The 23,844-nt window shown below is 44.3% G+C and overlaps 2 protein-coding genes across 2 annotated transcripts in view; both read left to right on the top strand.

Moving 5' to 3' along the window:
- Positions 1-23,844, top strand: part of LOC129154749 (zinc finger protein 721-like) — a 41,848-nt gene extending 18,004 nt beyond the window's left edge. Inside the window, exons 9-20 of the mRNA XM_070542434.1 lie at positions 2,981-3,129; positions 3,864-3,927; positions 5,054-5,131; positions 5,245-5,354; positions 6,703-6,765; positions 7,744-7,891; positions 7,982-8,084; positions 9,231-9,299; positions 10,392-10,464; positions 11,341-11,637; positions 19,479-19,538; positions 21,510-23,844. Coding sequence (XP_070398535.1) covers positions 2,981-3,129; positions 3,864-3,927; positions 5,054-5,131; positions 5,245-5,354; positions 6,703-6,765; positions 7,744-7,891; positions 7,982-8,084; positions 9,231-9,299; positions 10,392-10,464; positions 11,341-11,637; positions 19,479-19,538; positions 21,510-23,110 — 2,815 coding nt within the window. The 3' untranslated portion in view covers positions 23,111-23,844. The remainder of the gene's footprint in view (positions 1-2,980; positions 3,130-3,863; positions 3,928-5,053; positions 5,132-5,244; positions 5,355-6,702; positions 6,766-7,743; positions 7,892-7,981; positions 8,085-9,230; positions 9,300-10,391; positions 10,465-11,340; positions 11,638-19,478; positions 19,539-21,509) is intronic.
- Positions 11,881-16,971, top strand: LOC139066247 (gastrula zinc finger protein XlCGF57.1-like). The gene has a single exon (XM_070548674.1). The coding sequence runs from the start codon at positions 12,013-12,015 to the stop codon at positions 12,826-12,828; it is 816 nt and encodes a 271-aa protein (XP_070404775.1). The 5' UTR covers positions 11,881-12,012; the 3' UTR covers positions 12,829-16,971.

Raw genomic sequence — 23,844 nt, 5'->3', positions numbered from 1 at the left:
TCGTGTCATTGCTGTAGTTTATTAACTTACAGCTTGATGACTCGTGTCATTGCTGTAGTTTATTAACTCACAGCTTGATGACTCGTGTCATTGCTGTAGTTTATTAACTTACAGCTTGATGACTCGTGTCATTGCTGTAGTTTATTAACTTACAGCTTGATGACTCGTGTCATTGCTGTAGTTTACTAACTTACAGCTTGATGACTCGTGTCATTGCTGTAGTTTATTAACTCACAGCTTGATGACTGGTGTCATTGCTGTAGTTTACTAACTTACAGCTTGATGACTCGTGTCATTGCTGTAGTTTATTAACTTACAGCTTGATGACTCGTGTCATTGCTGTAGTTTATTAACTTACAGCTTGATGACTCGTGTCATTGCTGTAGTTTACTAACTTACAGCTTGATGACTCGTGTCATTGCTGTAGTTTACTAACTTACAGCTTGATGACTCGTGTCATTGCTGTAGTTTATTAACTTACAGCTTGATGACTCGTGTCATTGCTGTAGTTTATTAACTCACAGCTTGATGACTGGTGTCATTGCTGTAGTTTATTAACTCACAGCTTGATGACTGGTGTCATTGCTGTAGTTTATTAACTCACAGCTTGATGACTGGTGTCATTGCTGTAGTTTACTAACTTACAGCTTGATGACTCGTGTCATTGCTGTAGTTTACTAACTTACAGCTTGATGACTCGTGTCATTGCTGTAGTTTACTAACTTACAGGTTGATGACTCGTGTCATTGCTGTAGTTTACTAACTTACAGCTTGATGACTGGTGTCATTGCTGTAGTTTACTAACTTACAGCTTGATGACTCGTGTCATTGCTGTAGTTTATTAACTCACAGCTTGATGACTGGTGTCATTGCTGTAGTTTATTAACTTACAGCTTGATGACTCTTGTCATTGCTGTGGTTTACTAACTTACAGCTTGATGACTCGTGTCATTGCTGTAGTTTATTAACTCACAGCTTGATGACTGGTGTCATTGCTGTAGTTTATTAACTTACAGCTTGATGACTTGTGTCATTGCTGTAGTTTATTAACTTACAGTTTGATGAATCGTGTCATTGCTGTAATTTATTAACTCACAGCTTGATGACTCGTGTCATTGCTGTAGTTTACTAACTTACAGCTTGATGACTCGTGTCATTGCTGTAGTTTACTAAATTACAGCTTGATGACTTGTGTCATTGCTGTAGTTTACTAACTTACAGCTTGATGACTCGTGTCATTGCTGTAGTTTACTAACTTACAGCTTGATGACTCGTGTCATTGCTGTAGTTTATTAACTCACAGCTTGATGACTGGTGTCATTGCTGTAGTTTATTAACTTACAGCTTGATGACTTGTGTCATTGCTGTAGTTTATTAACTTACAGTTTGATGATTCGTGTCATTGCTGTAATTTATTAACTCACAGCTTGATGACTCGTGTCATTGCTGTAGTTTACTAACTTACAGCTTGATGACTCGTGTCATTGCTGTAGTTTACTAACTTACAGCTTGATGACTCGTGTCATTGCTGTAGTTTACTAACTTACAGCTTGATAACTCGTGTCATTGCTGTAGTTTATTAACTCACAGCTTGATGACTGGTGTCATTGCTGTAGTTTATTAACTTACAGCTTGATGACTGGTGTCATTGCTGTAGTTTATTAACTTACAGTTTGATGAATCGTGTCATTGCTGTAATTTATTAACTCACAGCTTGATGACTCGTGTCAATGCTGTAGTTTATTAACTTACAGCTTGATGACTCGTGTCATTGCTGTAGTTTATTAAATTATAGCTTGATGACTCGTGTCATTCCTGTAGTTTATTAACTCACAGCTCGATGACTCGTGTCATTGCTGTAGTTTATTAACTCACAGCTCGATGACTCGTGTCATTGCTGTAGTTTATTAACGTACAGCTTGATGACTCGTGTCATTGCTGTAGTTTACTAACTTACAGCTTGATGTCTAGTGTCATTGCTGTAGTTTATTAACTTACAGCTTGATGACTCGTGTCATTGCTGTATTTTATTAACTTACAGGTTGATGACTCGTGTCATTGCTGTAGTTTATTTAATTATAGCTTGATGACTCGTGTCATTGCTGTAGTTTATTAACTCACAGCTTGATGACTTGTGTCATTGCTGTAGTTTATTAAATTATAGCTTGATGACTCGTGTCATTGCTGTAGTTTATTAAATTATAGCTTGATGACTCGTGTCATTGCTGTAGTTTATTAAATTATAGCTTGATGACTCGTGTCATTGCTGTAGTTTATTAACTTACAGCTTGATGACTCGTGTCATTGCTGTAGTTTATTAACTTACAGCTTGATGACTCGTGTCATTGCTGTAGTTTATTAACTTACAGCTTGATGACTCGTGTCATTGCTGTAGTTTATGAACTTACAGCTTGATGACTCGTGTCATTGCTGTAGTTTATGAACTTACAGCTTGATGACTCGTGTCATTGCTGTAGTTTATTAACTTACAGCTTGATGACTCGTGTCATTGCTGTAGTTTATTAACTTACAGCTTGATGACTCGTGTCATTGCTGTAGTTTATTAACTTACAACTTGATGACTCGTGTCATTGCTGTATTTATTAACTTAACCTTTCCTTCCTTTAGCGTTAATGACAAGTCAGCTCTGGTCATGTTATATCACAAATCAGAAATCTTATAGTAGCAACTTGCTCTTTCTGGTGAGGCACGAGCCGGTAGATGGCAGTAATGCACCTGAGCTGTTTACCAACCGTCATAGAAGAAGAAGGAGACCACAGCACTGCGCATGCGCTACTCTGGTTCTCCACGGAGCTGCTGGAGGAACGTTCTGGTAGGTGTCTGGGTGGATTTAGGTGTGTGTTAGTGTTTCTACAGGCGGTGTGAGAGAACCAACAGCAGCTTTAAGTGTTGGACTGAGGCTGGGACTCAGGTAGGACTCCTCTAGACTCTGTTTACCGCTCTTAGTCCTGCTCACTAGTGATGCTGGACACCAGAGACACCTCCAGTCCGCGGTGGGTTCGGCGTCATCCATTGTCTGCAGCCGGACAGGGGCGCATCTACCTGCTTTCGGAGGGGTGTGCAGCACACAGCCCGCTTCCCAGAGCCCCATCTTTATGAAGTGTGTAGGTATTTAACCCACCCTAGATGTGCACCAGCACCACAGAGCAGACATGACAAATAAGTGCTGTAAGGGTCCGGGTGCAAGTATTTATACACGCTCTTGGTACCAGAACCAGAAGGTTCTTAGGGCTTTACTGCGGTGCACGAAACAATAAATGATAATAAATACTAAGAAATAAACAGAATGAAATTCTGATAATAATATACGAGGCTGAAGTTAGCTTCCGATTCAGGAAACGGCTAAAGGGCCAGTACACCCAATTTTTCTCTACTCTGACCATCTTTAATCTGCTCTAGCTCAAAAAGTACAACAGCCACACTGTTCAGCCCTGTTCTAGATTATTCTACTATAACTGCAGATCACATAAAACACAGTGTGGGATTTGTGACACCTTTCCCTGATTTGTGAAACTCCAACACAGATAGTATTTTCTCGGTGACATGTAGCACAGTTACACAACAGCCACAACTATGCAACAATTACTTTGATGTTTGCGTGTCTTAATTAAAAACAAGCATAAATGTTCAGCCTCAAACTTTTTTAGTCTCCACATTCCAGAGAACTTCAGATAATTGAACGTCTCTCCATTTCTGTTTTCAGTTTCATGAGAAGTTTCGCTTTTTTGCTGCAAGAAAAGAATTTTTCAGCTATTCTATATTTCTCCATTCCCAAAGACATACAACAAATCTGTTCTTGCAGATATCTTTCAGTGACTCAAACTGGCTGTGTCTCTATCCAGGGTCTGCATCCTTCGAAGGACCCGGTCTACTCGGCCGACGTGGGCTGGGTCCTCCGTCGGCCGGGTAGACCGGATGTTAACGGCTGTGAATTTGGACAGGCCTAGCCTTCATGAATTCCCGCCTCTCCCTCGGTAAACGTTCCGTCGCCTAGCAACCGTGGAACCGCTGAGCAGAAGGGAGAAGGAACTTTAAACGATGGAGCTGGAAGTTTTATTTAGCTTTTTAATCATTTCCTTTACTGTTGGAGAGCTAATTCAGAGAAAATACTTTAGACAAGCTGAGCATGAGCAAAGATGTGATAATAGTTTTTAATACTTTCTAAGGGTCTTCATTTGACCAAAACCGATTTATCACCTTTTAAGACTTTTCAAGACCCAGCGGATACCCTCTAGTAAACAATTCTCATTTATAAACAAAAATAAAATTCAAGAGTTTAATGCAGAACTGATTTTATTTAGATATTTCTTTTACATGTACATGTTTAATCTTCATTAACCATTTTTTTCTAGCAAAGTAAAAAGCTGTCAAAGTTCTTCCTTCTCTCCTGTGCCCTCTGCTGCTCTGCCTCCCTCTGCAGCCTCATGTCCTCCCTGATCAGCTCCAGGAGCTGGTCATCGCTGTCACCTTCCCCTGGATGCCCATCTTCTCCAGAATAGTCTTAACAAACATGTAAGAAAAGAAACAGGAAGAGAAAAGAGGACAACGGGTTATTCCTTTCATGTTTTCGCAGAAAAAAATAAACTCAAACGAGTTTTTAAAATATGAGATGTTATTGTACCTCCATGCCACAGCCGCCGAATACTTTGCTCCAGTGATCATGTGGTCCATCTCCGCCCTAAGCTTAATAAATTCCCTGGTTTTCTCTTTTGTCCCTAAAATACAAACTTCTATTAAAATCAGGGGGAAACGTAGTGGGAGAAGTACGACACCGAGCGGCCGAACATACGAGCCGAGACCGCAATACAAGCACTTTTACTGTAACATTTCTAACTAAAATAACGTTCATGTATCACAAAAAGTCCTTAACCTAACAGTTTAGGTTTATACTGACATTTATGTGCGCAATCCTCTCCAACAGCTCCCGCTTCACTGTCCGCCATTGTTTTTAAGTTTTTCTGCCGGCCGGCCCGCAAGGCATCTTGGGAAATGCTACCTATTGAAGGATACACCGGACCCATCCTTCATTCAGGCGAAAAGAAGGCCGCATTCGTCGACCGCATTTGAAGGAATCTTCGAATCGGGACAGGCCTAGTCGCGGCGCTGTGACGTAACCGGCTGACGAATCCGGCCGACGTAGGATGCAGACCCTGAATATAGACACAGCCAGATTGTCTTACCTCTCATCCATCTCACCATGCTCATTCTTTTCCTCTGCCTCAGCCCTGGTTTCAGAAAGGTGACACTCCGCGCTTTTCAGAGGTGTACGATACATTACGGTAATATGACGGAGTTCCTGTCTGAGAGCCGGCCCGGGAGAAAAAGACGACGCCGTTAGAACAATGGAGGAGCGGAGGAACTGTTGTGGAGGCGTATTTTCAAGATAGTCGGACTATCCGTGCTCGTCGTGTTACTATGGGGCATGCGCAGACCGATTATTTAAGGCTTTGTTGAAGTTTCACAAATCAGGGAAATGTGTCACAAATCCCACACTGTGTTTTATTTGATCTGCTGTTATAGTAGAATAATCTAGAACAGGGCTGAACAGTGTGGCTGTTGTAGTTTTTGAGCTAGAGCAGATTAAAGATGGTCAGAGTAGAGAAAAATTGGGTGTATTGGCCCTTTAGCCGTTTCCTGAATCAGAAGCTGGAATCTGAAGCTAACTTCAGCCTCGATAATAATATAGAGAAACAGTAATTTTAAGCAGCTACTTTATACAAGTCAGTGTAGGTTCTGGTCAGAGCGGGTCAGTTCAGGTGCAAACAACACCGGGTCATGTGACTGGAACCAAGCAGCTGGAGTGGGCGGGTCTACGATTGTTGTTCATGAGTCCGACAGCAGAGGGGAAGAAGCGGTTCTTGTGGTGAGAGGTTCTGGTCCGACTGTACCTGAGCCTCCTGCCAGATGGGAGCGAGTTGAGGAGACTGTGTCCAGGGTGAGACGGGTCAGCTCTGATCCGACCTGCATGCCTCAGTGACCTGGAGGTGTACAGGTCCTGTATGGAGGGGAGTTAGCAGCCAGTGACCTTCTCAGCAGAGCGTGCAACACGCTGTAGTCCATTCTTACCCCTGATGGTGGCTCTGGCGTACTGTCCTGTCTTTAATCCATCATGAACCCCGACTACAGCAAAACCCTGTGATGCATCCATGCTGCTCAGCACCAGACCTGCACTGATGTCACTAGGTAGCCTGACCTGCCAGACTCGTCCTCTGGTCTACTCAGAGAACTAGTCTGGTTACTCACAGGCACAGAAGCACATGAGGGGCGGGACTAGTCAGCTCGAAAATAACCAATCAGAAAACGGCGGAAATGCCGACTGTACCGCGTGAAACTGTAGTTTTTAACTGTAGTCAAAGATGGCCTCTGGCGACGACGCAAACACCTCTCACAGGGGTGCCCAATCCTGGTCCTGGAGGGCTGGTATCCAGCAGGTTTTGTGGTTTTTCTGCTCCAACAGACTTGATTCAGTGGTTGAAACACATGTGCAGCAGCTCATCAGGCTCTGCAGAAGCCTGTTAACTAGCTGCTGATTGAAATCCGGTGTGTTGAAACAGAGTTCAAACTAAAACATGCAGGATACCGGCCCCCCAGGACCAGGATTGGGCACCCCTGCTTTAGAAGAAAGGCTTTTTGCTTCTTCTTCTTGTGTTTTAGGCACTGACGTGCTTCTCTGTTATTCAGTAAATAAGCTGCAGATCGCAAACGGACACAGCTGTTATTACCCACAGGAAATGCAGGCTGAAGGTATTTTTGCATCATCAGTCTGGCGCCCCTCCAGCCTGGTGCTCCTCCAGCCTGGCGCCCCTCCAGCCTGACAGCCCTCCTGCCTGCCAGCCCTCCAGCCTAGCGCCCCTCCAGCCTGGCACCCCTCCAGTCTGGTGCCCCTCCAGCCTTATGCCCCTCCAGCCTTATGCCCCTCCAGCCAACCAGCCCTCCAGCCTAGCGCCCCTCCAGCCTGGTGCCCCTCCAGCCTGGCGCCCCTCCAGCCTAGCGCCCCTCCAGCCTGGCGCCCCTCCAACCTGCCAGCCCTCCAGCCTAGCGCCCCTCCAGTCTGGCGCCCCTCCAGCCTGCCAGCCCTCATGCTTTGCGCCCCTCCAGCCTAGCGCCCCTCCAGCGTGGCACCCCTCCAGTCTGGTGCCCCTCCAGCCTTATGCCCCTCCAGCCTGCCAGTCCTCCAGCCTAGCGCCCCTCCAGCCTGGTGCCCCTCCAGCCTGGCGCCCCTCCAGCCTGGCGCCCCTCCAACCTGCCAGCCCTCCAGCCTAGCGCCCCTCCAGCCTGGCACCCCTCCAGTCTGGTGCCCCTCCAGCCTTATGCCCCTCCAGCCAACCAGCCCTCCAGCCTAGCACCCCTCCAGCCTGGTGCCCCTCCAGCCTGGCGCCCCTCCAGCCTAGCGCCCCTCCAACCTGCCAGCCCTCCAGCCTAGCGCCCCTCCAGTCTGGCGCCCCTCCAGCCTAGCGCCCCTCCAGCCTGGCACCCCTCCAGTCTGGTGCCCCTCCAGCCTTATGCCCCTCCAGCCTGCCAGCCCTCCAGCCTAGCGCCCCTCCAGCCTGGTGCCCCTCCAGCCTTGCGCCCCTCCAGCCTAGCGCCCCTCCAGCCTGGCGCCCCTCCAACCTGCCAGCCCTCCAGCCTAGCGCCCCTCCAGCCTGGTGCCCCTCCAGCCTAGCACCTCTCCAGCCTGGCACCCCTCCAACCTAGCGCCCCTCCATTCTGGTTTCCCTCCAGCCTGCCAGCCCTCCAGTCTGGTGCCCCTCCAGCCTGGTGCCCCTCCAGCCTGGTGCCCCTCCAGCCTAGCGCCCCTCCAGCCTGGCACCCCTCCAGTCTGGCGCCCCTCCAGCCTGACGCTCCTCCAGCCTGGTGCCCCTCAGGAAACGTGGGTTTAGAGGTGGCAAGCACATGAAGAGGTGGAGGAGAATGAGACAAATTTGTCTGTTAAAAAGTCTCTTATATACAAAAAACGCAGTATAAATACAGAACAGCGCGACGCCCTCTGCTGTCCTGCCGGGGAATTGCTTTGCAACACTCCCCAGGAGACGGAGAAGTATGAGAGCAAAACATCTCCGTCTGTGCGTGTCTCTCCCTGTTGGAGCTGATGGAGAAGCATGAATTAGGCTTAAGGGAGGAGCAGGCGCTGTTTGGGTCAGCCTCTCCACCCCCTACGCTCTGAGTTTGCGCTCATGCCCCCAGGGCATCGTTTTATGTATCCTTTAAGCCTGCCGCACACGAGAGCAATCGGCTGAGCTAACGGTCATTCGAGGCTGATTGCTCTTGTGTGCGGGAGGCTTTAGGAAAACAAATTGCTGCTCGAACTCTTTAGTCCCTTCTGTTATTAAACTGTTACATCTGGAAGGAGGTGTCTAAGGAACATGGACCCAGGGTGGTGGATATTCAGCACTAGAGCCTCTACGTCTGTTGTAATGCTGCTAGTCATACACATGATTGACTGTTTGTACAATGTTGTTTTCGTGGTATGCTACAAACGAAAAGTTTCCTGAATCTGAGTCATTTTAACATCGCAGGCTGTTAGAAGCTCCTCTTTGGCTGATCAGAACCAAAGCGTTGGATCTTTAATCTCCTGCGTTGTTCTGAAGCAGCATCTTAATCAGCTCTCCTGCTTTGTTTCTATTGCAGCTGTTAGCTAAACACGGCTAAAGAAAACCTGCTACCACTTCAGGATCATCCATCAGCATGGACACAGGTACTGGTGTGTGTGTGTGTGTGTGTGTGTGTGTGTGTGTGTGTGTGTGTGTGTGTGTGTGTGTGTGTGTGTGTGTGTGTGTGTGTGTGTGTGTGTGTGTGTGTGTGTGTGTGTGCTCTGTCTTCTCCATCCCCAGTGAGTCGTGGAGGATGGCTGCTTATACTGAGCCAGGATTCTCTGGAGGTTTCTTCCTGTTAAAACCGAGTTTTCCTCTCCACTGTCGCTGCATGCTTGCTTAGTATGAGGATTGCTGTATAGTCACTGACACTAGTCAGTGACTTGATGCAATTTGCTGGGTTCCTTATATAGGAAACATTATTTCTGATTGGCTTAATGAACTGACCTGAATTGGAATGTTTATTATGTGAAGTGCCTTGAGACGACTCTTGTCGTGATTTGGCGCTTTATAAATAAACTTGAATTGAATTGAATTGAGTATCTCTGAACTCGTTGAATTCATGAGTTTACAGCATTTTTTTCCTCCCTGCTCACTCACGCTTGTTTTGGTGGTTAGGGCGTGCTCCACACACGCTCCGGATCTGCGATAAAGTTCCGCCTCCGTTTGATTGACAGCAACAGGCAGGTTTCTCCACAGTTTCTTCTTTAAGATTGAAACTCGAAAGGGGAAACTGTCAATAATGCGGGACATGAGTCTCGATTTGCGGGACACGTGAAAAGTGATGAAAATGCTGGACATCTGGTCCCCCTATGTGTAAGTGGTCCTGTTGGCAGCATCAGAAAGCTGATCTTATTTGTAACAGATTTTTGAAGGACAAATCCGGGTCTAACCAAACACCCAAATGTTTGATGGAAGCAGAAGGTTTCGGCTTAGACGAATCTAAAAATTGTAAATTGAATTCACGAAGCACAGCAAAGGGAGGATTTCTCTCAAAAAAGCATTGACTATGACTTAAATTTTTTTAAGTTGTTATGAACTAACCGGTGTTGTACGCTGTTAAAATTAGACTGAGGACATTCTTGGATCTCAGTTAAGCTAGGTTTCAAGCAGTATAACATTGTATCATCAGCAACAACAGAGCGTTATTCATTAATAAAGATTGAAAATAAGAATCCCCAATGAGGAACCCTGAGGAACACCTCCAACAACTCTGCATTGTCTAGACTCTGACCTGTTAAAAGCAATAATTAGCAAACAATTATGAAAAAAAAGAATGAAACCAGAGGATAGATACGCCAAATGAATGTGTCTAGGAGCACGTAGTGGTCAGCCAAATCAAATGCTTTAGATAAGTGGAGAGAAACAGCCCCGTGGCCATGCTATCATCAAAGCCAGAGTATCGTCATTACTGAGGTTCAAGAGAGCGGTGGTGGTGGTAGAAAAGGCTTTGCAGAGTCCTGATTGATAGGAGACAATAAATGGTTTTCTTCAATAGAACTCTAACTATTAACTTTTCAAATGTTTTCACAACTACATTGTTATTGTAATTGGTCGATAGATACTTGGTTCACACGACCCCCCCCCCCCCCCCCCCCAAAAAAAAATAAAGGACTAATCTTGGTGCATTTCCACTCCTTTGGAACAGAGCAAGTGTCACGTGACAAATGAAAAAGATCTGAGAGAGAATGTGCAAGAACATCAGAAGCTAACTATAACGGATTCTCAATCCCATCAGGACCAGTAGCTTTAGTTGAACAGTGTTTTTATTGTCTGTAGTACATCATTGGGAGAAACTCTAAGAAAAGAGAATGTTCTGGAGCGATTATGAGGCAAGATACAAGTGATACAAGTACCTGTTGAAGATACCAAAGAAACCGTTGAAGTGTGGCCTGGTGTCAGGCCAGTGTCCGTTAGTGATGCTGGTCAGCGTTCTCAGAAGCATTAATAATCTAACTAGGCCTACATTTATAATATATTTGTATATTCACCTCACATTCAAATGTCACTCAGCAAGTCATTTCCTCTTTTCTGGGTCAGTTCTCATCGCACCAAATTAAAGCAACAATACAACATTTGTGAGGCAGACATCATGTCTACTTTTAAGACTAGGCTTAAAACTGTTTTATTTGATAGGGCCTATGGTTAAAATCTGATGTTAGCCCAGATCGAACCCTAACCCTAGCCATCGACCGGCACACTGCTGCTAACCACTTCTCCCTCTCCTGATAATAACACTTTACTCTCTTTGATGTTGGATGTGCTACTACTAGTTTACCCGTTTAATTATAGATTCACTAGGATAAATACTATAAAGTTTATCTCTCACCAAATAGAATATTTACTAAGACATCACAATGTAACCTGTGTGTGTGTGTGTGTGTGTGTGTGTGTGTGTGTGTGTGTGTGTGTGTGTGTGTGTGTGTGTGTGTGTGTGTGTCTTCCTGTTAAAAGGGAGTTTTCCTCTCCACTGTCGCTGCATGCTTGCTTAGTATGAGGATTGCTGTAAAGACTCTGACACTAGTCAGTGACTCGATGCAACCTGCTGGGTTCCTTATATAAGAAACTTGTTACTGATCGGCTTAATGACCTGACCTGTACTGGAATGTTTACTGTGTGAAGGTCCTTGAGACGACTCTGGTCCTGATTTTGCGCTTTATAAATAAACTGAACTGAATTCAAAGGTACAGTCAGTAATTTACACAAAGTGTTTCTGTGTTTCCTACAGATGTTCAGCAGCTGGTGCTGGTTAAAGAAGAAGCTCCTGGTGAGGACCAGCAGGACCCAGAACACCTCCACATAAAGGAGGAACAGGAGGAACTCTGGACCAGTCTGGAGGGAGAGCAGCTCCATCTGAAGGAGGAGACTGATGCTGCCAGGTTTCCAGTCACTGTAGTTACTATAAAGAGTGAGGATGATGAAGAGAAACCTCTGATCTCACAGCTTCATCAGCAGCAACTAGAAGACAGAGATGTTCCAGCCTGCAGCTCAGCTGGTGGAGGAGCAGAAACTAGCAGGAACCCAGGTCTGAACCCTCATGAACAGACATCTGATTCTTCAGAGACTGAAGTTAGTGGAGATGATAAAGAGGATGATGATGTGAATGTAGACTCTGAGCTGTCAGACTCTGGGTCAGAAATGGGAGACATTGACTGGAATGAAAGCAGGTCTTCTGAGTCAAATGTTAAGGCTGTCAACACATCCTTTAGCTGCCCTGAGTGTGGTAAACAGTTTCTCCACAAGCGGTCTCTCCAGAGACACATAGGAGTGATAACATATTCAGCTAAAAGGTCTTCTGGGTCATGTTTAAACCTTCACACGAGAGTCCACACAAGAGAGAGGTTTTGTTTGTGAGCCGTGTGGGCAAAGGTTTACCTGTAAGACACGTTTAAAGAGTCACATGAGAGTCCACACAGGACAGAAGCCTTTCGCCTGTGAACTCTGTAGACAAAGATTTAGTCATAAGGCAAGTTTAAAAAGTCACATGACAGTTCACACAGGACAGAAGCCTTTTGTCTGTGAGCTCTGTGGACTAAGATTTAGGCTAAAGACAAATTTAAGCAATCACATGCAAATCCACACAGGACAGAAGCCTTTTGCCTGTGAGGTCTTTGGACAAAGATTTAGTCATGAGACCCAGTTAAGCAATCGCACGAAAGTGCTCACAGGACCAAAACCTTTTGCTTGTGAGCTATGTGGACAAGGATTTAGTCATAAGACAAGTTTAAACAATCACTTCACAGTCCACACAGGACTAAAACCTTTTGCCTGTGAGCTCTGTGGACAAACATTTAGACAAAAGACAAATTTAAGCAGTCACATGAGAGTCCACACAGGACAGAAGCCTTTTGCCTGTGAGGTCTGTGGTCAAAGATTTAATCAGAAGACACATTTAAACACTCACAGTAGAGTCCACACAGGACAGAAACCTTTTGCCTGTGAGCTCTGTGGACAAAGATTTAGTCATAAGACAACTTTAAACAGTCACATTAGAGTGCACACTGGAGAGAAACCTTTTGACTGTGAGCTCTGTGGTCAAAAATTTAGTCAAAAGGGAAATTTAACCATTCACATGCGAGTCCACAGAGGACAGAAGCCTTTTGCCTGTGAGCTTTGTGGAAAGAGATTTAGCCAAAAGACAACTTTAAACATTCATATTAGAGTCCATACAGGACAGAAGTCTTTTCCCCAGGGGGTTATTGACACCAGTTTGTAGGAACAGCGGCTGTCAGGAACTGTTTATGGTGGTCAGGTGTTGGGGATCAGATCGTTAGACTCATATCCTTTTTAGGGACAGAGAGCAGTGTTTTAAGTGGGCTGTGTTCAGCAGCATCATTACCGTCACTTCATAAACTCCCAGCATACCGGGACTTTGTGTACTGGTAGATTTATGAAAAAATATCTGTCTCTCCTCTAAACACCCGGCGTCTGCAGTCGTCGTCCTTCCCCTAGCGTGCCCCTCCCGTTGTGCCTGTCACACGCTCCTTGAGGCATAATTTCAGATTCAACTGATCTGTTCTGTGGGGTACCCCAAGGCTCTGTTTTGGGTCCACGGTTGTTTCTGCTGTACATACACCCTCTTGCGCAGATACTTGATTCTTTTCGTAACGTCTCCTATCACCTATATGCAGATGACATTCAGCCGTACTGCCCCTTTAAGGATTCTGAGTTCTACAAACTGTCTGAATTACTAGGGTGTCTATCAGCTACCACCAGCTGGCTAGAAGATAACTTCCTCCAGTTAAACTCAGAAAAGACTGAATGTCTGATCATTGCCCCTGAGAGCATGCTTCCCCTGATTAGTCTGAAACTTGGTCATTTATCTTCTTCCGTCAGGACAAACTTAAGGAATTTGGGTGTTTTTGGCCAACCAATGTCTCTTGAAGGTCACTCAAAAACGGTCTGAAACTGTGAAGGTTGGTGTCAAAACATGAACTAGAAATGATTATCCATGCCTTTGTCTCCTCCCGTCTAGATAACTGTAACACACTTTTCACAGGTTTTAACTAAAAAGCCCTTGACCGCCTTCAGTTGGTCCAGAACTCTGCAGCGAGGCTCCTAACTGGAGCAAACAGAAGAACACACATCACTCCTATTCTGATGTCTCTGCACTGGTTACCCTTTAACTTTACCCCCAAATTCCACTACCTCCGCTCCGCTCCGGCACAAACTCCGGAGCAAAATCGGTCCCGTTGTAGTCAATCAGAGCAATTCCACTACTGCGGCCGTGCTCCGGCAGTGCGCCGCCCTCTGTTCCGGCGTCCGGCAAAAATAGAATCAATCCTATTTTTGCCGGACGTCGGAGCACCTCCGCAGTCAATGGACAGGAATCACAACCGCCCAACAGGAAAAGGAGCAAGCACAACTTCCGTTTTTCACAATAAATCGATAAACAAAAAGCGTTTTTTGTTTCATATGCACAGGTTTAACAACTTTTAACAACTATCAATGGCGGCTGAAGTTTAAATGCACAAAAGTAAGCCATAAATACAGTTTCCACTATCAAAGTAGTCACACTTTGTTGATCCAAACACTGCTGATCTCTCAACACAAATGATGGGCAGATTAAACGGTTCATTTCGATGCTTCTCCCACACAACGGGTGTTTGGATCTAACTTCCGCGTTTATTGCTCGGACTGTATCGCAAGATCTCGAAAATCCTGTGCATGCCTGTTTGCCCACCTCAGGTCTCCGCACCGGAGCGGAGCCGTTGTAGAGCGGGTAGCAGTAAAAATTGAGTTTGGAAGCGAGCGGCTGCGGAAGGCGGGGGCGGACCGGAGCGGAGCGGAGGTAGTGGAATTTGGGGGTTAGAGTTCATTTAGAGTCCTGACTAGAACCTTTAGGGCTCTACACGGTCAAGCTCCTCCCTATATTACTGAACTGTTAAAGCCTTATGCTCCAACCCGAGCCCTCAGGTCCACCCACCAGAACCTTCTAGAAGTCCCAAAGACCAGATACAAAAGTCGAGGTGATCGCTCCTTCCAGAATGTTGCACCCCGACTCTGGAATGATCTCCTTTATCCTTAAGCAGCGTTGACAGTCTGGGCACTTAAAACACAGCTGAAGACCCTTCTATTTAAAGCTGCTTTTAACTAAACCTTTTATTTTCTTAATTTTAACTCAAATTTTCAATCTCACCTGTTTATGAAATTTAATTATTTTATGACAATTTATTTCTGATGTTAATCTATTTCTGTTTAGAGAGCATTTTGATTTTATGACTTTATGCTTTATTTTGTTCAGATCTATGTGAAGCACTTTGTGGTTCTGTCTGTGATGAGTGCTGCATAAATAAAATGTTCTTACTATTTTGCACAAAAGGCGCATCGCTGCTATGAGGCGTGCCGTCCATACGGCTTCGTCATCAGCTCAGGCAGAGGAGAGAAAAATAGTATTAATTATGATTTATGAAATGTATAAACTTTTACTTCTGTCTGACGTCTGGTTCATAGCCTTTAAACCAGTCCATGATAGCAATAGTTATTACTGGTGTACAGTGAGGAACATAAGTATTTGAACACCTTGCGATTTTGCAAGTTCCGCTGATGCGGCTCAGAACCAGCTCATTTAACCGCACCTAAACCTTAACGTTTCACTATTTATAACCTTCCCCTCTCCCTCATCCTAACCTTAGCCCTCTTGCTACCTAAAACGTTACTCTCACTGTGATCAAGCGTCTGTTTCCCATGCATTCTGACTGAATTTTCATATTTGCCGCCCAAGAGGAACGTTAGAACATACCATCTGGCGAGGGGGAGGTTACACATACCCTCTACTTTTAACCTCCACCGTGGTAGTTGAAACCTCCCCCTCGCGTTGGCTCGGTCCAAACTCGACCAATGACGAGGCAGCTCCCACCGTTCACTTCATAGAGCTGATCGACACATCACTGTGTTCGCTAGCAAGATGGTTAGGGTTAGGATAGGGGTGAGGGGAAGGTTAAATAAGAGGATAAGGTTAAGGTGAGGTACAATGAGCTTGTTTGGTGCCCTCGCTGCGGACATCCCATTGCGTCAGTGTAACGCTGCATTGGGATCTGCAGTCAGAAAAGGGAAAAAGCCCTTTTTGCACATAAGTAACAGAAAAGGGCACTTGTGGCGTCAGGGGTCTGAGGCGGAGGGTGGCTGACCAAGCGTTTGTTTTTGACGCGCTGGGAGTGAGAATGTGTTGCAACACGATTTAACGTCAGTCGAGGAATCCGTCAGGGGTGTCCAGCTTCGCCACTACTTTTCATTATTGTAATGGAACTTTTAGCTATTTTCATGAAACACAATCCAAATATTCCAGCACTGAACTTGATGGGAGCCCCATTGATCATAAGTCAATTAGCAGATGATACTACACTATTTTTAAAGAACACGTCACAGGTTCCTCTCACACTAAATGAAATTTCATTATTTTCAAAGGCCTCTGGTTTGTACCTGAATATCAGAAAATGTGAATTATTAAATATTCATGGTTGTGAACCCAGTATCTCTCTTAACATAGCTATTAAAACTGAAATTAAATATTTGGGTATTATAATCTCAAAGAATACAAATAATAGAGAAAATCTAAATTTTGAGCATATTACCCAGAAATCTAAAAAGATCCTAATCAGCTGGTTACAAAGAGACCTCTCCATCTTTGGACGCGTCTTACTTACCAAAACAGAAGGTATGTCTCGACTGATTCATCCATCACAATGCTTATATGTTTCCAATAGACTAATCAATAATATAAATCAAATTAACTTTAATTACATTTGGAGAAACAAGCAACATTATATTAGGAAGAATGATGTAGTGAAATCATTTGAAGAAGGAGGTTTGAATGCGACTGATTTTGAAGCAATGGATGGTTCCATCAAACTCAAATGGTTGCAGTCTTTCAAAAATAACTCAAACAGTATTTGGTTTTATTTCCCTAAAGTAATTTTCGAGAAGCTTGGTGGCATTGAATTTCTCTTAAATTGTGACTTTGAAATTTCCAAATTACCTATTAAATTATCTAATTTTCATAAACAGTACTGGAAAATGATTTACAAGCATCATTTTTCTCCACATACAAATTCAGTTTGGAACAACAGATGTATATTGCTAAAAAGAAAATCCATTTTTTGTAAGGATTGGATGGATCATGGAACTTGGACTGTTTTACACCTGTTAGACAATGATGGCAACGCATTATCGTATAATAAATTCATAGATAATTATGGCGTATCATGTACTCAAAGTAAATTCATTAAAGTTGTGATTATAGACCAATATCTAACCTTCCATTTTTATCCAAAGTCCTGGAGAAAATAGTGGCCATCCAAGTATGTCAGCATTTAAACACTAATGCTCTGAGGAATTTCAGTCTGGTTTTAGAGAGTATCACAGCACTGAAACTGCATTAGTGAGAGTAACAAATGATATTCTCATGGCCTCAGATAAGAATCTTGTGTCTGTTCTAGTCTTGTTAGATCTCAGTGCTGCCTTTGACACGGTTGATCACAATGTTCTTTTAGAAAGACTTGAACATGTTGTAGGGATCAAAGGAACAGCGTTAGGCTGGTTTAAATCCTACCTGTCTGACAGATTTCATTTTGTAAACGTACATGACAAATTGTCTTCATACTCCAGGGTTACTTGCGGAGTACCACAGGGTTCAGTGCTTGGACCAGTTCTTTTTACTATATATATGCTCCCAATTGGTAAAATCATTAGACAGCATGGGATAAACTTCCACTGTTATGCTGATGACACTCAGCTATATTTATCCATTAACCCTGATGAACCTAATCGTTTGGGTACATTACAGGCTTGTCTTGAGGACATAAAAATTTGGATGACTCTAAACTTTTTGCTTTTAAATCAAGACAAGACGGAAGTTCTCATCTTTGGACCAGAAATCCAGAAAAGGAAATTGCTTAGCCAATCGCCTGACCTTAATGGCATTACATTGATCTCCGAGAACAAAGCAAGGAACCTTGGTGTTATCTTTGACCAGGACATGTCATTCAAATCCCAGGTTTCACAAGTTTGTAGGATTTCCTTTTTCCACCTTCGGAATATTGCTAAGATTAGAAGCATCCTTTCCAGGAGTGATGCTGAAAAACTAGTTCATGCATTTATTACATCAAGACTGGATTACTGTAATTCATTACTCTCAGGAAGTCCACAGAATGTAGATAAAAGTCTTCAGCTTGCCCAAAATGCTGCAGCTAGAGTTCTGATGAGAATTAAAAAGAGAGATCATATCTCTCCTGTCTTAGCTTCCCTACATTGGCTACCTGTTCAATTCAGAATAGATTTTAAGATCCTTCTTCTCACATATAAAGCTCTTAATAATCAAGCTCCATCATACATCAGTGATCTGATTGTTCCATATGTTCCTAACCGAGCACTTCGCTCTCAGACTGCAGGTCTACTGGTGGTTCCAAGAATATCGTGTGTTAATTATAGTTTTTTGGTTGCGCCACTTTGAGAATGGACCGTGTGCTGGAAGCAGCAGCCTGGATCGCTGCGCAACAATGCAGCGCTGTGCCGCTCTCTGTGCTCTCTGCTCAAGAGTCCATAAATGATGTAATATAGGTAGAAAACTTTTTTCCGGCTCCCCTGGATGTGTAGGATATACAGCTCCCCATAATTCGGTTCCTGCTCCTGGATGAAAAGCTGGACATTTTCATCAATACAAGAACCCGCAGTCCGGACGTCCCGGACAGAGAGTGAAAAGTGGACATGTCTGGGGAAAACCGGACGTACGGTCACCCTAGTTTAATATAAAGCGGGAGATTACAGATAGGCCTACAGTATTTTGCTCGTGCCCTTGCTGCCCTGGGTCCTTTAGAGTTTGTGGGCCCTGGGCAATTGCCCAGTTGCCCATATGGTTAATCCGGCCTTGCTCGCTGCAAGAGTATACCGCTGCAGACCTGGAGACCGCAGATTCAGGCTGGTACTGTTTTTGAGACAGCGCCCTCTAAAGGACCAACGTGTAACTGCAACTGCAGATTGAAGCTTCTGCTGTTTAACCATTACATATAAAAACATGTAATGACTGGTGAAGCTTATTAAAAATAGTTAATTCGTTGTTAAATCTTCAGTGAAGTCGCTCTCAGAATACAAATGTGGAAACTCCTGAGTAACCTTTAATAAAAGCTTTTATCATATTTATCTAATTGAAGTTGTTTGTAGAAAAAAAAAACTTTTTCCAATTTCCTGGTTCTGGACATCCTTAGCTCAACCACCTCGTAACGCCCTGATGGGCCAAAACACACGTGGCTCATTAATTCAATGCAGAATGCTGTGGAACTTTGCTATGATGAACTGAACACATTTTATTCAAGTAAAACTTTATTTAAAACCCAGCTGCATCATTATTGGTCCTATTGGATGGTATGTTTTTGGTTTTCTTCCTTTTTACTAATTAAATACTGTTCTCCACGTTCTATCCGATCGTACTCCATCTTGGAATGCTAGCAAACAAACAGTGGGCGGCGCTGTCTCAAAAACAGTACAAGCCTGAATCTGCAGTCGGCCTGAATCTGCAGTCGGCCTGAATCTGCGGTCGGCCTGAATCTGCGGTCGGCCTGAATCTGCAGTCGGCCTGAATCTGCAGTCGGCCTGAATCTGCGGTCTCCGGGTCTGCAGCGATACCTTCCTCCGGTGAGCCAGTGCTCAGGGACCATCTGCCAATAGATCCACCAGAAACGGCTCAGATATTAAAACACACTGACTGCAGTGGGACCAGGTTAACACGCCATACCACTGCACACATGCTGACCACATTGCATCAGTTAGTTTAATCCAGTAACACGTTCGGTGATCCTTTATCATCATTTGGGATGTTCATTAGCTTCTTCATTGTAAACTGTAGTGACACCACCTATCTGCTCTCCATAGGGTGTCATGGTGGGTGGAAGTTTCCTGACCCGCATGAGAGAATCCCACACAGGAACACAGGTAAGAAATTACAAAAAGTTTATTGTTAAAGAAACTAGAAGGGAAACTAAGGGCGCTGTTCCATAAGCGAGACAGGATGTAACTCCGGGTCTAAAACAAGAATAAACGAGGCGAGAAACAGGAAACTGAGAACCAAGAGAATAAAGTGGAATGATCTTACGGTGCTGGGCTGAGAATGGGCTGAAAGGGGAGGCAAGTCAGGTCTGTGCAGAGAGGGGTCAGGCGGGGGCGAGTGGTTGATGGTTGAGGAGGATCCAGGGCAGGTGGACTGTGGAGAGCGGACGACCAGGGGAGGTGAGCGACGTTGAGGCAAACTGAGACGAGGATCCATGGCAGATACTGCGGTTAACAGGGAGGGCTGAATAAGCACAGGACAAAACGCACAGGATACAGAACTAATCCGACTGGGCGGGATGTGGCTAGAGGTTACGCTACGTGAGAGTATCAACTGGCGCTGAAGTGTGGCAACACCGCTCCTTAAATCCCCTGGCCATGCTGATGGGAAATCAGCCGCAGCTGACACTCCGACACGCCCACCTGCAACAAACTTAGAGGAGCAAAACAAGATGAGAAGACAGCAGAACCACGACATAGGGAGCCTAATCTCCTCCCTCTCCGCTCGGTTTAAGGGTCCCTGAGCGGGGCGAAATCAGCCTTAGAGCCAGGATCACACGCGTTAGACTGCAATTTAAATAAAAAGCAATGATGTGTGTTTGGACCAGTCCAGGCACAAACTTGCCTTTCAACTTGTAAAAGTTCGTAAGTACTATGACTACGAGTCACACATTGGCGTCACCACATAGTCCTCCCCCTAGCATAGCTGCTACTCACCACATGACCAGATTTATGGTGGTTCTTTCCTCCTGAAGGAAGGATTTGAGGGTCGCTGAACTTTCAGCCATTTTTCTTCCGTTTTTCTCCGTGTCTGGTTGAATGAAGTCACTTTGGTGATGCACAGTTGTAGTCCTGCACGTTTTCACACAAAACCTGAAACAACCGTCTGAAAACGAGCGCGTTTTTGGCATGAAAATGCGTCTTTAAAATAGACGAACATCGTATATGAAGTCCATGGCACATAAGCGGGGTTAGAAAATAGCCTTTTTAGCCCCGTTGACTTGCGTTCATTTCCTCGTTCTTGCGGGGACCCGTGGTCCAGAAGTAGATGGGCGTGTCTTAGGGATGGGTACCTTTGACATTTGAATCGATCCGGTACTAATTCCCGGTACCTACGAATCGATACCGGTACGTAACGGTACCACTTGGATGAGTAAGCTAAATAATTACTTTTAACTGCTTCTGAAGATCGTTCCCTTCCTGCAATGTTGCAGCTATAATCGCTATATCTATAGTTACAAAGTAAGAGAGACGTGGACTTGGTTCACGTAATTTAGCTAGCATCAGTCCGCACTGCCGCAGGCTCGGAGCGAGTGTGTGTGTGTGTGTGTGTGTGTGTGTGTGTGTGTGTGTGTGTCTGTGTGTGTGTGTGTGTGTGTCTGTCTTCTCCATCCCCAGTGAGTCGTGGTGGATGGCTGCTTATACAGAGCCAGGATCCTCTGGAGGTTTCTTCCTGTTAAAAGGGAGTTTTCCTCCCCACTGTCTCTGCATGCTTGCTTAGTATGAGGACTGCTGTAAAGACTCTGACACTAGTCAGTGACTTGATGTGACCTGCTGGGTTCCTTATGTAAGGAACTTGTTACTGATCGGCTTAATGACCTGACCTGTACTGGAGTGGAAGGTCCTTGAGACGACTCTGGTCCTGATTTTGCGCTTTATAAATAAACTTGAATTGAATTGAAAGGAAAAAACTTGAATGTCTACAACACTATTAGATACTCATTTATACAGTTTATCAGCCAAAAGAATAGTTGGTTTGGGTGTTACTTGCTCTTTAAAGCAATAATATTACTGTTTAATGTGTGAATAGAAAGTTACAGCATTCAGTAATTCACTGTGTTTCTGTTTTTCCTACAGGTGTTAAAATAATGGCGCTGGTTAAAGAAGAAGCTCATGAAGAACAGAGTGCTGGTGAGGACCAGCAGGAACCAGAACACCTCCACATAAAAGACGAACAGGACAACCTCTGGACCAGTCTGGAGAGAGAGCAGCGACATTTGAAGGAGACTGATGCTGCCAGATTTCTATTCACTGCTGGTTCTATAAAGAGTGAGGATGATGAAGAAAAACCTCTCGTCTCACAGCTTCATCAGCAGCAAACAGAAGACCGACATGTTCCAGCGAGCAGCTCAGCTGACCATGTGACAGCAGAAATGACAAGTTATTTAGCAACAAGGTCTTCAGGCTGTTGTGCTAGTAAGGAATGTGTTATAGTGACGCAACATGCAGACTCATGTAGGGAAGTCCAGAAAAAGACTAAAACATTTAGTTGTGATCACTGTGGAAAAGAATTTATAGGAAAATCAAGTTTAAACAGTCACATGAGGATCCACACAGGACAGAAGCCTTTTGCCTGTGAGCTGTGTGGTCAAAAGTTTAGTCATAAGACACATTTAAAAGATCACATTAGAATCCACACAGGAGAGAAACCTTTTGCCTGTGAGCTGTGTGGACAAAAGTTTAACCGAAAGACAGATTTAAACAGACACATAAGAATCCACACAGGACAGAAGCCTTTTCCCTGTGAGCTGTGTGGACAAAGATTTCGTTATAAGACAAGTTTAAACAGTCATATGAGTGCCCACACAGGACAGAAGCCTTTTGCCTGTGAGCTGTGTGGACAAAGATTTAACCGAAAGACAAATTTAAATGATCACATGAGAACCCATACAGGACAGAAGCCTTTTGCCTGTGAGCTGTGTGGACAAAAGTTTAGTCATAAGACACATTTAAAAGATCACATGAGAATCCACACAGGAGAGAAACCTTTTGCCTGTGAGCTGTGTGGAAAAGGATTTAACCGAAAGACAGATTTAAACAGACACACAAGAGTCCACACAGGACAGAAGCCTTTTGCCTGTGAGCTATGTGCACAAAGATTTAACCGACGAACAACTTTAAACAGACACATAAGAATCCACACAGGACAGACGCCTTTTGCCTGTGAGCTCTGTGGAAAAAGATTTAACCGACGACCAAATTTAAGCAGACACATAAGAATCCACACAGGACAGAAGCCTTTTGCCTGTGAGCTGTGTGGACAAAGATTTAACCGAAAGACACATTTAAAAGATCACATGAGAACCCACACAGGACAGAAGCCTTTTGTCTGTGAGCTGTGTGGACAAAAGCTTAGTCATGAGACACATTTAAATGATCATATGAGAATCCACACAGGAGAGAAACCTTTTGCCTGTGAGCTCTGTGGAAAAGGATTTAACCGAAAGACAGATTTAAACAGACACACAAGAGTCCACACAGGACAGAAGCCTTTTGCCTGTGAGCTGTGTGGACAAAGATTTTGTTTTAAGACAAGTTTAAAGAGACACACAATTGTCCACACAGGACAGAAGCCTTTTGCCTGTGAGCTGTGTGGACAAAGATTTAGTCAGAAGACAAGTTTAAAGAGACACACAATTGTCCACACAGGACAGAAGCCTTTTGGTTGTGTAACTTGATGTAAGTGGTTACTTTTATTAAATGATCAATAAGATGTGATATTTCCATATAAATATGAAATATCAATATTATTGATCTTTTGAAATTTTATCTAAAATGAAACCAGGTCATTTTGGTAGTTCGGGGAAATCACACCTTTGTAATATTTTGAGACCGAGTGAAAAATAGTTTCTAAAAACAAATTTAATACTACATTTCTACTACTGTGTGGATGGTGGCACAGGAGTAAAGTGCTCGCTCCGTAATCGAAAGGTTGCAGGTTTGAGCCCCCGCTCAGTCTGTCACTGTCGTTGTGTGCTTGGGCAAGACAACTCACCTTGCCTGCTGGTGGTGGTCGGAGGGACCGGTGGCACCAGTGCTCAGCAGCCTTGCCTCTGTCAGTGCTCCCCAGAGCAGCTGTGGCTACATCGTAGCTCATCCCCGCCAGTGTGTGAATGTGTGTGTGAATGGGTGAATGACTGATTGTGTTGTAAAGCGCCTTGGGGGGTTCCAGGACTCTAGAAGGTGCTATATCAAATACAGGCCATTTACCATTTACTAATGATGACACGGAACAAATGATGATAAATTATGGTTGAAACAAGATAACTGGGACAATGAGTGAAATGATGGAATGTGTACTTAGATGTTATGTAGCAAAACCAAGTGTCTTAGAAAATTGTGATGTCTGGGTTGTAAAATACGTCTGAATGTATGGTTTAACAATCTCTATTAAAAACACCATCCCACGCCA

This window comes from Nothobranchius furzeri, chromosome 2 (genome assembly GCF_043380555.1).
Source record: "Nothobranchius furzeri strain GRZ-AD chromosome 2, NfurGRZ-RIMD1, whole genome shotgun sequence".
In the NCBI taxonomy this organism is placed as follows: domain Eukaryota; kingdom Metazoa; phylum Chordata; class Actinopteri; order Cyprinodontiformes; family Nothobranchiidae; genus Nothobranchius; species Nothobranchius furzeri.
The sequence above is the reverse complement of the archived record's forward strand: the minus strand, read 5'-3'. Positions and strand labels throughout refer to the sequence as shown.

Coding starts and splice junctions, on each gene's coding strand:
- LOC139066247 (XM_070548674.1), top strand. CDS start 12,013: ATGAGAGTCCACACAGGACAGAAGCCTTTCGCCTGTGAACTCTGTAGA.